This window comes from Triturus cristatus, chromosome 12 (genome assembly GCF_964204655.1).
Source record: "Triturus cristatus chromosome 12, aTriCri1.1, whole genome shotgun sequence".
NCBI lineage: Eukaryota > Metazoa > Chordata > Amphibia > Caudata > Salamandridae > Triturus > Triturus cristatus.
In genome coordinates, this window is record NC_140595.1 from 110717269 (window position 1) to 110730574 (window position 13306).

Genomic DNA, 13306 nt, shown 5'->3' on the forward strand with positions numbered 1-13306 from the left:
CTATCCATGAACTTCTTGTTTGGGGTCAAGACACCGTCCATCCTGTCCTGGAGCTAAACCTCTCGGGTGGCATCTGAGTTGGCTCTGAATAAAAATAAATGAGTGGTGAGCCTGTGTGCCCTACTACTGAGTAGCATTCTGCTGTTTGTTTTCTTACAGTGATGTCTTTCTCAGACTGACATTTTTGAATGTATAGTGTATGACTAAATGAAGAAGGAAAGCAGGGAGTAATTCTTCAAACCACGTGCCACTGCAGCTTGGAAGACTGAGAAGGGTGCCACCTTGGAGATAGACATGTAGGGTGTTGAATTCTTGACTGACATGACAGCAGTGCCATTGTAACATCTGTCTCTTCTGTTTAAGATACTAGCTATGTCAGCCTCAAAAAAACTGGTAGCTACACAATGTCTTGATGGGTTCGAGGCCCATGTTACCTGACCCATCTCTCCACCATCACTGCTGAGAGATTCCCATCACATGTTCTTCAGGGAATGATTACCTGCGTAGAAATATCTACCTTCCTTCATGTAAGCTCCATACTGCTACATGAGCAATGAGGCATTAGTATGCCAGGCACTTATATTGATTCAGGCACTGCCACTGTAGACCCTTTTCACAGTTAAGGTCTGTGTGAAGCTTCTGCATGATAGAACACAGCTGCTCTGAAAAATAGCTCACACCTGCCTTGTGACTTGCGATCATAAGCCTAGAAATATTTTTTGAAGTAAGTCTGGAAAACTTGACTTGTAAGCCCTAGCCTACTTGAGAGGGTGCATACCTGTAGGTAAGCAAATATCACCTTTAGGGACTACCACTGTCTCAGGTTTAAATGTCTTATCAAACTAGCGTTCACATAAAATATGCATACTTAAAATAGAAAACTAAAAATTGGTTTCTGAAGCACCCTAATTATACTTTCAGTAGGCCTTTAATTTGTATTTTATATATTTTAAACACAAATACATTCTTAAAAACAATACTTTCCTTCTTGAACAGGCTGGATATGCCACCCTATACACCCATCGGATAGATTAGGCCACAGTCTACAATGGTTTTGAATCATAAAAAAATCTTTCCCTGAAAGAGTAGATTAATTAGTTAATAAATTACTAATGTTACCAACAGCATAAGTCATTAGATGTTCCACTGAAAACTCTCTGCCCTTATTGTTGCTACCGGAGGCTTTCAGAATATATACTTATTTAATAGCATTCAGTGAGTGAGGGAGTGTCAGCGCACCGTATACCAGAAGGAATCTTGGTGATAAAAATGCACAAGGATTGGATGTGATCAGAGGCAACTAACCTTTAGGGCAGAAAAGAAATCTCTGTGGTCTGAGATGAACTGAAGGAAGAAAAGTGAACGATTCCACAAGTGAGTCAAGATAGAAAACACTGTGCCCTCAAGACATGATCACCAGAAATGCAGTACAGTGACCAAAGGTGAAGCTCCAGAATGGAATGGACGAAGGGAAACAGGGTGCTGAAGTTTTGAGTGACTAGAACTGGGTCCATGGCCTCAGATGGCCAGTGAGTGAGGCAGAGGGTCTTAAACTCAATTCTCTGGTCAGCAGGAGGGCAACGAAGTCCTCAGCGAGCCTCAGAAACATTATTGAATTTCCATAGGGTAAACATAATCCGACTTCCATGTTCTATACAGCATGCAGTTTTTCGCTCATCCTAGATGGAAGCTTCAAGTAAAACACATTAGTGTGGGCTATTCTGAAGAGTATCCCTGCAATCATTCTCAGGGACCACCGATGTTGAGTTACACGTGTGAAGCTCTTCTTAAGAAGTCTCATTTGATGTTAGCAGGTGGCTCTAACGGAGTTTGAATCGCAGAACGTTACAGTTACTTTTGCATCCAGATGTCTAGATTTTTCACCTTGATCACTGGGCAGGGTAGAGAGCCCATAGCTTCATGAAGTGCAGATACTTGTAAAAGGCTTATAAAGAAGTGTAGGTGTTGTAGTGGCAGTGAGTGGGCAATACAGTGCCACACTACTCTACAGAATCAAGGCTTTGCTGGATTCTCGTATAGCAAAGGAAATGTCAGTTCTCTGGACTGATGTTCATTGTATGTTATGCTTCCAAAAGTTGTCTATTCCTTCATGCCCTTTGTCTCACTTGCAGGTGTTTGAGAAGTTGCAGCTGTTCTTGCCCCGGTGCCCAGCAGAGCAGATTCTGATGTCCATGAGCTCGCATCTCAAGCTGCGCACCAACAGGTACAGTAAAAAAACTGAACTGTATCCCAAATGATAGGGCAGTGGAAGCTCTGAATCACCTGGAATGGAAATACAAGCATCTCCAACTGTTAGGGGATGCTGCACTGTTCAGCAACAGGCAGGGAAAGGGAGTTTGTGGAACCATGCACAAATGGCATATTAACTTTACAGCATAAGAAGGTGCAAGGGAAACAAGAGCTAATAGTCAACAGACACTGGGGATGCAGAGAGTGTATAGTACCTGATGGGACCATGAAAGTGTACTGCTAGAAAGGAAAAGGAAGGCGTGCCAAAAAGGGTAAGTAAATGGGAACTGTACCATGCCTGGTACTGCAAACTGAACTGGTGGGGAATATTGAATTGTATACTACATTGTAGACAAAGGAGAATGTACAGCAGATGGGGATGGATTTGAACACCTTTTGATAGCCAGAAGGGAACTGTACACCATAGGGAAGTTGGGGCTGTACAACAGGTAAAGAAAGGGGTACTGTAAAAAAGCAGTTAGGGACTGATTGTACTGCATGGTGGGCTAAAGCCTATCCACTAATCTCAACGAATACTGAAACTAACTCTAGGACATCTGTTACAAACATAATTACTTTGTTTCAGCTCCTTCTCCATTACTCACTCTTGGCTGCTCCCAGTTTTCAAAATGATATGTTACCGTAGTGGTTGACCGCAGTGCCAAAACCAGCCTCACACCCATATATCGAACAAAGTTCCAGGATACTCTGTACCCTATCATGCCCTTTTTTCTATACTATGTGCGTTGTATTTTGCAAAAACTCTTTCTCCTCTGTAAAGCATTATGCTGCCTAGTGCAATTGAATCACACTCTAAAAAACTGTAAAATTAATGAATAAACAACTTCTATTTTTGGTGTGTAAGTGGCCACCCAGAATCGCTCCCTCGCCCCTCAGAGAAGCAAAATTGTATAGTGGGAAAAAGCTCCTAAGTTGATCTGGCCACCCATGTATTCATAAACGCTTATACATAATCATTTTTAAAAAGTAGTCCCTTGTGCATAATATTTTACAACCTTGCAAACCAAAAGCAACAGAGCATGTAGATCATAAAAGGTGCTAAATAATATTCACAGTGACCAAAGAACAGACCAAAGAAGAGACAGTATTCAAAATACCCCAATAACATTTCACTAATGGATCCCTATTTATTATAGTTAGGCTTTCCTGATTTAGGTTTAAACCTATAATAACTGATAAAATCCTACTGAAAGGGAAATAGCCCTCACCAGTGTACACATATAATCACTGCAAAAACACCTGCACAACCACAAACTAAATGCCATTCAAAGAAAGGAAAAGGAGATTGAAAGAGTAATTTTTGTTTCTTCCTGAAGGGGCAAATGCATTGTAACTTTGTTATACAAGGTAGAAGCAATAAAGACTGGGCTAAAATTATTCTGCTTGAGATTTGTTGTTTAGGGAAGTCACTAAAATATTGTTTCTTCTTCCCTTTTTCATTTTTGTGGTCTTTGGTCTAAAGATACAGGGTTTAGAAGCATGTTTTAGGTCTTGTTTAATTATTTTATAAACTGTTGAGAATCAGGAAATATCAAAATCATATTTGATATTTTGGCTACGTTTGATTCTTTCACTGATAGGTTAAATGGCTGGTTTCATAAGAATCTTTCCCAATATGTACCGTCACATTTACCAACAGAGAATGGGTAAAACCCTTAGATACATCAGCCCCCTTTTCCAGCGAGTCAGTATTGATAGTAGGTGATTTGCCAAACACCCCAGGCTTTAAACATTCAATGCAATGTGTAGTGACAGGTATATGTTAAAATAGTGCTATCACCAAGCATCTGGGATAGTGGTGAAAACATGACACCTTTAAAAAACATAGAACGCAGTGTCACTTGGAATGCTGCTGCAAAAAGTTCTTACCAGGTTCAACAAAGATTGGAGTGATATTGTTTGTATTTGCAGTGATTCAGCTATGTATATGAAAAGTTGTGTGATTACCTGTCAAAACCGATACCTGAGCTGAAGTGCTTCCCTGTATGAGATCCTTGCCACTTGCTAGATGGTTTTCTGAAAGCACATTTACAATCTTCAGAGTTAATGAAGAATGCTAATTATGTTTTTAATCCATTCTGGTGCACACTTTTGTTATGTGCGGGAACTAAAACGCAAATATTTATCATTTTGTGCTTTGTGTGGCATCAAAGAAAGAGCAATCCCAACTGTGTCATTTAGCTGGTAGTTATCAGTCCTAGAGGCCGTGATTGCTATATTAACCATGTGGCAACCATTTACAGAATTTGTGGTGAGTGATGATGCCAAAGGCAAGAAATGTGAGAATCTTCGGTCGCATATTGATAGTGATGTGAAAAAATGTACACTCTACTGCGTTTTTAGATTTTTACAGGAAAACATGACTGCTGTAGTGGACATAAACAAAACTACAGTCTGAAAACACCCTTGTCTACTAAGTGTTCAGCATAATTGGTGTAGATGTGAAATATCTCCTTGAGAGTAGGCTGGGCTACACTTTTAGTGACTTTAGCACTGCAACATGTTCCATGTTAGTTTGCTTGCCACTTGGTAAGCAAAGAAATGTTGAGGAGCAATTCAGGACATTTTATTTTACAATGCATGAGAAATGGCTTGCAATGAAGGATAGAACTGTTCCTTCATCAACCATGGCATTTGAAGTCAATGAAGCTTCCATGTGGCACTCTGCACAAGTTCTAGATCCCTTCTGTAAAGGGGAAATTTCGCCAGACTTTCAAAAGTGCTGCTTCATTTTTGACCACTTCAATAACACTGAGGGCATATGCGCCCAGTTCAATGCATTTGTTTCAGAATCTGTCTCAGAGAATCGCAATATTCAGGTGCACCAGTATTGGCATGGAAAGCAATAATTAAAACAAAATGTTCCATAAACACCAAAAAACACTTTCTGTTGTTTTTAATGGCGTGAAAATGTGTAACCTCTGATAACCACTGTTTTTTTGAGGTCTTGAAAACACTGAAAAAACCCCACCAGAATTTATCACAAACAGAAACTGAAAAAAGGAAAACCTAATTATAGGCCATAAAAGCTACTCCCATATCGTAATTTCTTTATCTTTGTAGGATATATTAAACTGCCTCTGTTTGATGTTTTTTTTTTTTTAAGAGACTTTTATTGGTTTTCTGAAACAGCGATACAAACAGCCTCATGGGCATCATAGCGGAGTAGTTGGATAGGCAATATGCGGTACAATTATAATCATTAGCATCCCTGCGGCCGTCCCAGATGGCTACAAGTACAAGTCTTGCCTGAGCCCCCCAGAAACATACTACTGGATCCCCGCCATTCCCCCCTAGTTACCCTAACATATAGGTCCGTTTGCCTCCATGTCTGTAACAGTTCAAAATGCAGGTTCAAACAAGAAACTCCCAATACCCAACCCACCCCTTATACCTAGGCACCCCAACAAGAACCGCCCACCCTCCCAAGCATGCCGCTAGCCTCTAAAAATATCCAGGGAATCTCCCAACTCTCCTGTACCTCCCACCAGAATCCTTGCCTGGCCGATCGCTGCCTCTGTTTGATGTACATTTGGGCTAAGCCCCGCAAATACAGTCCACCCTCCTCAGGTCGATGTTGACAACATCATAATATATGGTCGTATTTCCTACTTTGATTCAACTAAAGAAACAGCATACACGAGTCACTTCATATTGACTCCACGTCTTAAATAAACGTGGTGTATGGCTGTTAACTTGTCTTTTTTAACATCAAAAGTCAAAGCAAAAACTAGCAATGTACATTTTTTTCTAACCCAATTTAGCAATGAATTGAGAACAAATACCTAATGCATTGGAGAGTCAGGGCAAGGCCGCCCATGTTACCTAGTTATGTGAGACTACCCTTCAGGACTCGTGATTGGGTCAGTCAGAGGTGGATGTAAAGGACAGTGGAAGAGTACTGAGCATGCTTGTCAGTCAATGGGTTCTAGTTCTAAAGCACAGATAGTTAATGATGCAGGGGGAGCTTGTTGAGTCAGTGTGCATTAGACAGTACTGGGTGTGGTAAGTGTCTCCGCAGTAATTGTAATTTGGATCTGCAGCACAATGTGGAGGACAGCTTGGTTTGCAGTACAGTTGGTGCAGACTGGTTGTGCTTAATAATCCATAGATCTAGATAAGTAGAATGGTAGTAATAACTGTGTGTATAGGAAAATTGGTGGGGGCTGATTATGCAAGACAGATGGGAGTCGGTATCTGCCATCAACAATGTGGATGGGTGTGTGGGATTTTCCTGAAGGCTGGCTGTCATGGTACGAGACAGTCTGTGGAGTCTGAGTCTGTGCAGTTGCGTGTGCAACACAGATGTTGGAAAATATTGATGCCAGTCATTGGAAGCTGATTTTGAGGAAAAGTTTGGTGGGCTTGGAATACCAACCAGATGGAGGGACTCAATATGTGGACAGGCTGACGGGGCAGTGTGAGCTAGATAATCTGTGATGGCAAAGTCGGTGGAACACTTATTTGGTCTGAAAAACTGGAAAGTAGGTGAAACTTTGGTGTCAGCCAAATATTAGGGTACGTGTGAAGCACAAGCGAGTGAGGTAGAATCTGTGGAAGTTGATTGGAGCTATGTTGTGTGATTTGTCTGGGAGTGATGGTCAGTGAGCGTGAGTGTACCTTAGTCAGGAACAGGTTATGCAATGAAGTCTGTGGAGGCTGGGTGTGAAAACTAGTCCAAACAGTGGTGATGCAAGCAAGTTGTTGGAGGATGGCTGTCCATGACAGTCAATGACGTATGTGTGTGCTACATATTGAGTGAAGAAAGAATGTGACCATCAGAGATGGCTAAATGTATGGGATCATTAGTGGTGTCTTTGTGTGCAGAGTTTCAACAGGGCTGGTTGTGTGCATAATTAATTTTTGTTGGGTGTATGGGACAGTAACTGGCTGTGCTTCCCCAGCACAGTGAAGGTCGAGTATGTGTAAGAGGGAGGTAGTCCTATTAAAGGCAACCATCACTGTGGTAGTTGTCCTGCACACAACACAGCCATAGTAAATGAAAAGTGGGAACATAATAGATACAGGATAGCCGTAAAGGACATGACCAACTGCAGAAGTCACAACATTGTATATCTCATTCTATGCCCATGTGTTTTTGGCTATGTTGGAGAAACTGGGAGACAGTTCAGAACCCGCTATGGCGAGCATAAATCGACAATAAGGACGAAATAGTTCCAAGCACCTCTTGTGCAACACTGCATAGAGGTGAAACATACTGAGTGTGATTTGAGATGGATAATACTAAAAAAAGTGAAACAACACAAAGGGCGTCCTGAGATTGTAGTGAGGAGAGGGAGAGAGAAACTTCTTGGTTATTCTCCATCAGAATCAATCAGGAATGAATGAAGAAATAATCTGAATGTGATCTCATTAATCCCTCTTTTGGATATATTGGGGCAAGTAAGTAGGGCACATTTTTCTTTCCAAGTCTGTATGATCCTTTGCCCTTCTTATACTAATAGATCTTGGAACCAGAGAAAGTTATGGCTAGCCTGCATTAAAGCAAACACAAGGTGATGATGGACGGAGTGTTAAAACTCTTCAGACATTCACCCCCAGTCGCGGATCTGGGTTGAATCCATCATCATTCTTTAGCTCACTTCACCACCCCAGTTTGGACCCAGCCATATGCAAATCAGTCTCGACCCAGTGCCTCATGGGAACAGTCCAGCCCGAACTGACAGGCCAGGTCCTCACTGGACCGGAAACAAGCATCCTTGGATCGGTTTTGGGGTAACACCCCTCATCAGCCAGGCTAGCTTGAAATCAGTGGCAAAGTGAGCAAGCAACCAACCAACAGGTCAGAAACAGGGGGCCCAAAAAGCAAAAAGTCTGGGGATAAACCCGCTGAAAAAGCCAGGTCTAACAATGACCTAGATGACTGTGATTGTAAAATCAATCATCCTTGGATAGAGGGTCTCTGGGGGTGAATTATGATGATTTGTTTTTTCACTTTAGGCACTATGTTGGCATCTAGAATGTACAGCACAGGTGGACTGGTGAGGTGGCAGTAGTCCTTTATCTCTTCCCTTCTATTTCTTTTCACTTTTCCCACCATGGTTGACCTACTTGAAATAATCGTCTTTTCACAAGGCTCCCTACCCTTTCTGTTTCTTGCGAATCGGTGATGTGTGGTTTAGAGGGCGCATAATATCGTTTTTTCTGAAGCCATGCTCCATTTAAAATGTGGTGGTGACCCATATGTTTCTATTTTTAATAGAGATCCCCCCGCTTGTTGGATTGGGTGCATTTAAAACATTCAAAGGAGACTCAGGTCCTGAAAAATGTGGCTTAAAGTATATGTGTTCTACCAAAATGTGCGTTGACCAATCTTCCGAACCTATCCAATTCATGTTGCTCTAATGGAAGGCTAAAGAAGAATGGCCCCCTTTGCTGTCGATTCAAGATTTTTTTTTGCGGGGAGTTGTATGATTTGTACGTAAGGAGTGCATGGGAATGTGGTATGAATCATATTCTGATTGGTGAGTGGGGTGCATCTGTTACATTGTTGCATATTGCATCATTGTGATTTATGATTTGTGTATTTAATGGAGTACTGTCTGTAAATCCTTGCATCAGTTTTAAGCACATATTTATGAGAACATCTTTGTGAAGATGATAGCAAGAGTAATTGTTTAAATAATAAAATATGTTAAATGAAGCAAATCTGTAAATAAATCTGTTTGGGGTCTCTTCCACATTGGATTAAGTCCATGGATGAATGTAGATTGGTTACGCTGGAAAGTTATTATTGATTAATGTTTCCCCACTTTCCAGAACCTTAAATCATATTTATTTGGGGATACCCTACTGTGTGAGTGAGTATGTGGGACAATCCGAAGGACTAGTTGTGTGGTTGAGTGAGAGCAGAACAAGTGTGCAGTCACTGCAAGCTGATGTGGACCACTCTTGAGTGGTTGGTATATAGGGCAGTCCATGAGGGCTGGATATAGTGGGCAGTCCACATGGCTGAGTGTGTGGCTTTGTGTGCAACACAAATAATGGTGTTCTGATCTCACAATTAATTTATTACAATGTATTACAGAGAAGGCGCAGCCTTTATTAGCTCGCGAGTTTTGCAGTGCTTCCCCAATTCGTCAGTGATTGAAGAGGGCAGTCAGGGCATATTGGCAGCTGGTGCCATCAGTGGTACAGCAGTGCTGCAAGTGACATCGCTGGAGCCCTTCGGAGTCAACCAGACCACCATCACTGGAGTACGGGTGAGACAGCAGTGCAGTGCTGCTATGAATCAACAAGGGATTGCTGGTCAGAGAATGCTTGATTGCCAGAAACTGTGGACGGGGTGGGGGTAGATTTCCATAGCCAGATCAGGCCAGTCAATCAGAGACAGCAATCATGGCAGACTTGTAGTGGGTGGTCACGAAGTCACAGACTTAGGGGCTAGGTTTGGCCAAATAATAGATTCCTCTCAACGTTGTCAGGCCAAAAACAGTCCCAGTAAAGAGCCTGTGTTGTACTCTGGGAGCGGAGAATAGAAAACGCCATGGCTAACCTAGGGCGGCCATGGAGAAAGCACAGCCACAGTCAAAGTCTGGGAACAGGTACTTCTTCTCATGCCATTGCCTGGAGCCCCAAACGCTCTGTGATGGTCAGATCCTACAAGTGTTTTGATCAGGCATGGAATGGGAGAGTAAACCAGGTGTACGTCAGAACAAGCAGTATGATGCAGAATAGCATATACCTAGACAGCATAACACATGCAATAACTAAAACATATATTAGGTACCTTCTTTGCACAGGGAGGGAAATATAGGGGCATGTGTTATGGCTGAACCTGGAGTAGGACTTGGGGCCATATGTAGAAAGCAAAATTGCGATCGCAAATGCTGAAATTCGCCGAATTTCGGCGTTTGCGATCGCAAGTTTGCTAAGTGATATGTAGGAAGGCAAATCTGCATGCAAAATAAGGAATCACTAAATTTGCGATTCCTTATTTTGCAATTGCATTTAAGGAATCGCAAATTTTGCGATTCCTTAAATGCAATGTAAGGAGCACCAAAAAAGTGCAATTTGGCCTTAAGGAATCGCAAATTACCACCAACTACAGGTTGGTGGTAATTTGCGATTTCTTTCAAACATGCATATTTTTGCATTTTACAAAGTGGCATGTGGTGCACACACATGTCCTTAGGGCATGTATGTGTGCCACATGTGCACCCATGCTCATTTCAGGGGTGCAACAGGGTGTCCTTTTGACACCCTGGCACACTTGAAATTGCATTCTCAATTTGCGATTCTCTAATTGAGAATCGCAAATTGAGAATGTCTTCCCATTCATTCCTATGGGCCTCTAGGCCCATAGGAATGAATGGGGAGGTATTCCTTAATTGCAAATTGCAATTTGCAATTCGCAATTAAGGAATATGTAGGATTCGCAAAATTATTTGCTAATCCTACCTACATTCCGTTTTGCAATTCTCTAATTGCAATTCCCTAAAAATTGCAATTAGAGAATCGCAAAACACGTTCTACCTACATATGGCCCTAGGTCTCTAGGGAACACTTGTAAATAGAAAAACATAACTGGGGAGTATTTTACAGACTGGTGCCTGTTTAAAGAATAGAGTGGCTATAATATTTGGTTGCTTTAATTTAGAGACCTGCAGCCTTAAAATGTTATGGTTGCTTAAAACATGTAGTTCAACCCATTTCAGCCCTGTGAATGGGCAGTTCTTTCATAGTATGGTACTGTAAAACAGCTGCATTAGCTCTTACAGAGCTTAAAAAATACAAATGCCCACGCTAGAACAATCCGGAGACAACACACCGCTAATCCTGCTCTTATGGTTGCCACAGGGTAGGGTAATTCCAAGTTGCAGGGTTCAATCAGAAAAGGAGAGTTACTGCTTGAATTTGTGTTTTGCGCCTTGGTTCCTGCATGTTTTTCTCAGATTCAAAGCCCTTTCCCCACATACATTTTTGCCAGGTTTTTCTAGAAGTAACGTTCACAAGATAAACAACTCTGCACATAGAAGCCAACTTTTCACATTTATGATGAAGTATCATGACTTTGAAATCCAAAAATAACTTTATTTCAGTTTTCTTCCGCTACTTCAATTCAAGTTGAAAGGGATATGTAACTTTCCGGATCTTTTTTTTTTTTTTACTAAATCTCCCTCTTATCTTTGGTAAATATTGACATGTATCTCTGCAGTGCATTGTTCCCACACAACTCAGAATCCAGGTTTGGCCTTAAACACTTTTGTGGCTGAATTGACATCACCATAAATTCTGTAATGAGGCTCCAATTTGCTTAAAGCCTGAAGAAAGCTGCTTCTGGGCATTTTTTCCTGAGAAAAAGAGGGTAGTTCATTTAGAGTCCTTATTTAGAGTCTTCTAAATGTCTTGAAAAAACTTCAAAGTTGTTTATTTGCCTCTAAAGATAACTGACTGATGTTTGTTAAGATAGGTGAGATGTTGTGATATATTCTTGTTTTACGTTATCAGGATACACTTTAGTGTGCTAGCATGGCAAATGAGTTGCTTCCTAGCATTATTTTGCCAGCTTAAGGAGAGCAATGGTATGGACAACAGCACTAATGTGAATTTAGTAAACAATGAACCAGCTCATGTTAAATTACGAACCGTCAAATGTTTTTGATTAATCAATGTTAATTGGAAATCTGATTCCACAAAAACAAAAGATAAACACAAGTTAATATGTGATATACCATATATCTAAAGAAAACATTCAACCATCATTATCAAAACACTTTTATAATACCAATAACAGATATGTTATTGAAACTTTAAGTGCAAAGTGTGCTGAATTGGTCTTTATTATAAATGGGCAGTAATAAGCTCTATAAAGTGATATATTAGATGCACAGTGTCTCTTTGTAGAATTGTGTACAAAGATTTTATTATAAAGTTTACCTATGGGATGCGGGTCAGATTCATATCTTCCAATCTAATCTTTCCTCATGTTGGACCTGTTTATTCTCTCCAATAGCTCCATGTTTGTCCCTCTACTTTTTCATGGAGCTTTGTTTCTTCAGTACTACATGAGGTCTGCTTGGTGATCACGGAGGTCCATGTGGACCGGATTACAAACTCTTCTGTGTTCAAGAGACACCCATCACCTTGCATCAGACAAGTTGGTATTCCCTTGGAAGGCCTTCCAGCCTGATCCACACGGTTGTACTCTTATGTGCCAGCTCCTTGAGTGCTATTCATCTGGCATTCTGACATTGGATTTTCCTTTGTATGAGGCACTGTGGTTAGCACTATTTTTATATATAGCTACTGCATTGAACTGCCACACTCCTCTGTGGGAAAACTATAGTCATCAGGTAACATTCAGTATGTTCAAAGGTGCAGAAGGGGCAACCCCAAGAGCAAAGTCATTGTCAGGCTGCTAGTGGCAAATGATTACATCATTTAATTTATTTCTAGACTCCATTAGTTTTTTAAACATTGACCAAGAATCATCCTTCTTTGCCACACCTATTATCAGCTGGACTAGATAGTTCCAGACACCCCCTAAATTCAATGCAAAAGAACCACTTCTGGAACTCCATTCCAGTGCATTGTTTTGACCTGACTTTCCTATCACTTCATGTTGTGCTCAGGGAGACAGTGGCTTGACTTATGGGTAGGTGGTAATGGAGAAGAATCTTCAAATTTACTGGAAGTGTAATACTAAAGTGGAAAGAGTCATGTGCGCAGGTGACTACCAGTGGTCTCTACCCTAAGTGTGTTTCTTTCTTTGCTTCATGCAGGTGGCCCCAGTGTCCTACCTGAGAATCAGCACCAGTCCCAGATTGCACACGGTCAATGGGGCTCTCTTGACAGCCTTTCCTCTGGGCATGGCTCTGACCTTCACAATTCACTTCTATGACAGCATTGGAGAAATGTTTCATGCTCAGAACACGCTCCTTCACTTGGCCACGAACAGGTAAGGTCTCTGATCGATGGGTCCTGCAGGCTAGTGAGTCTTTCTTGTTGGCTATCAAAAACTTTATTGTGTCCGAGAAGATGAGCGCTGGTAGCTGGACTTGGAGAATGAGGA

The 13306-nt window shown here is 41.4% G+C and overlaps 1 protein-coding gene across 1 annotated transcript in view; it reads left to right on the top strand.

Moving 5' to 3' along the window:
• Positions 1–13306, top strand: part of NUP210L (nucleoporin 210 like) — a 358615-nt gene that overhangs the window by 277439 nt on the left and 67870 nt on the right. Inside the window, exons 29-31 of the mRNA XM_085637033.1 lie at positions 2133–2224; positions 9320–9494; positions 13017–13192. Coding sequence (XP_085493159.1) covers positions 2133–2224; positions 9320–9494; positions 13017–13192 — 443 coding nt within the window. The remainder of the gene's footprint in view (positions 1–2132; positions 2225–9319; positions 9495–13016; positions 13193–13306) is intronic.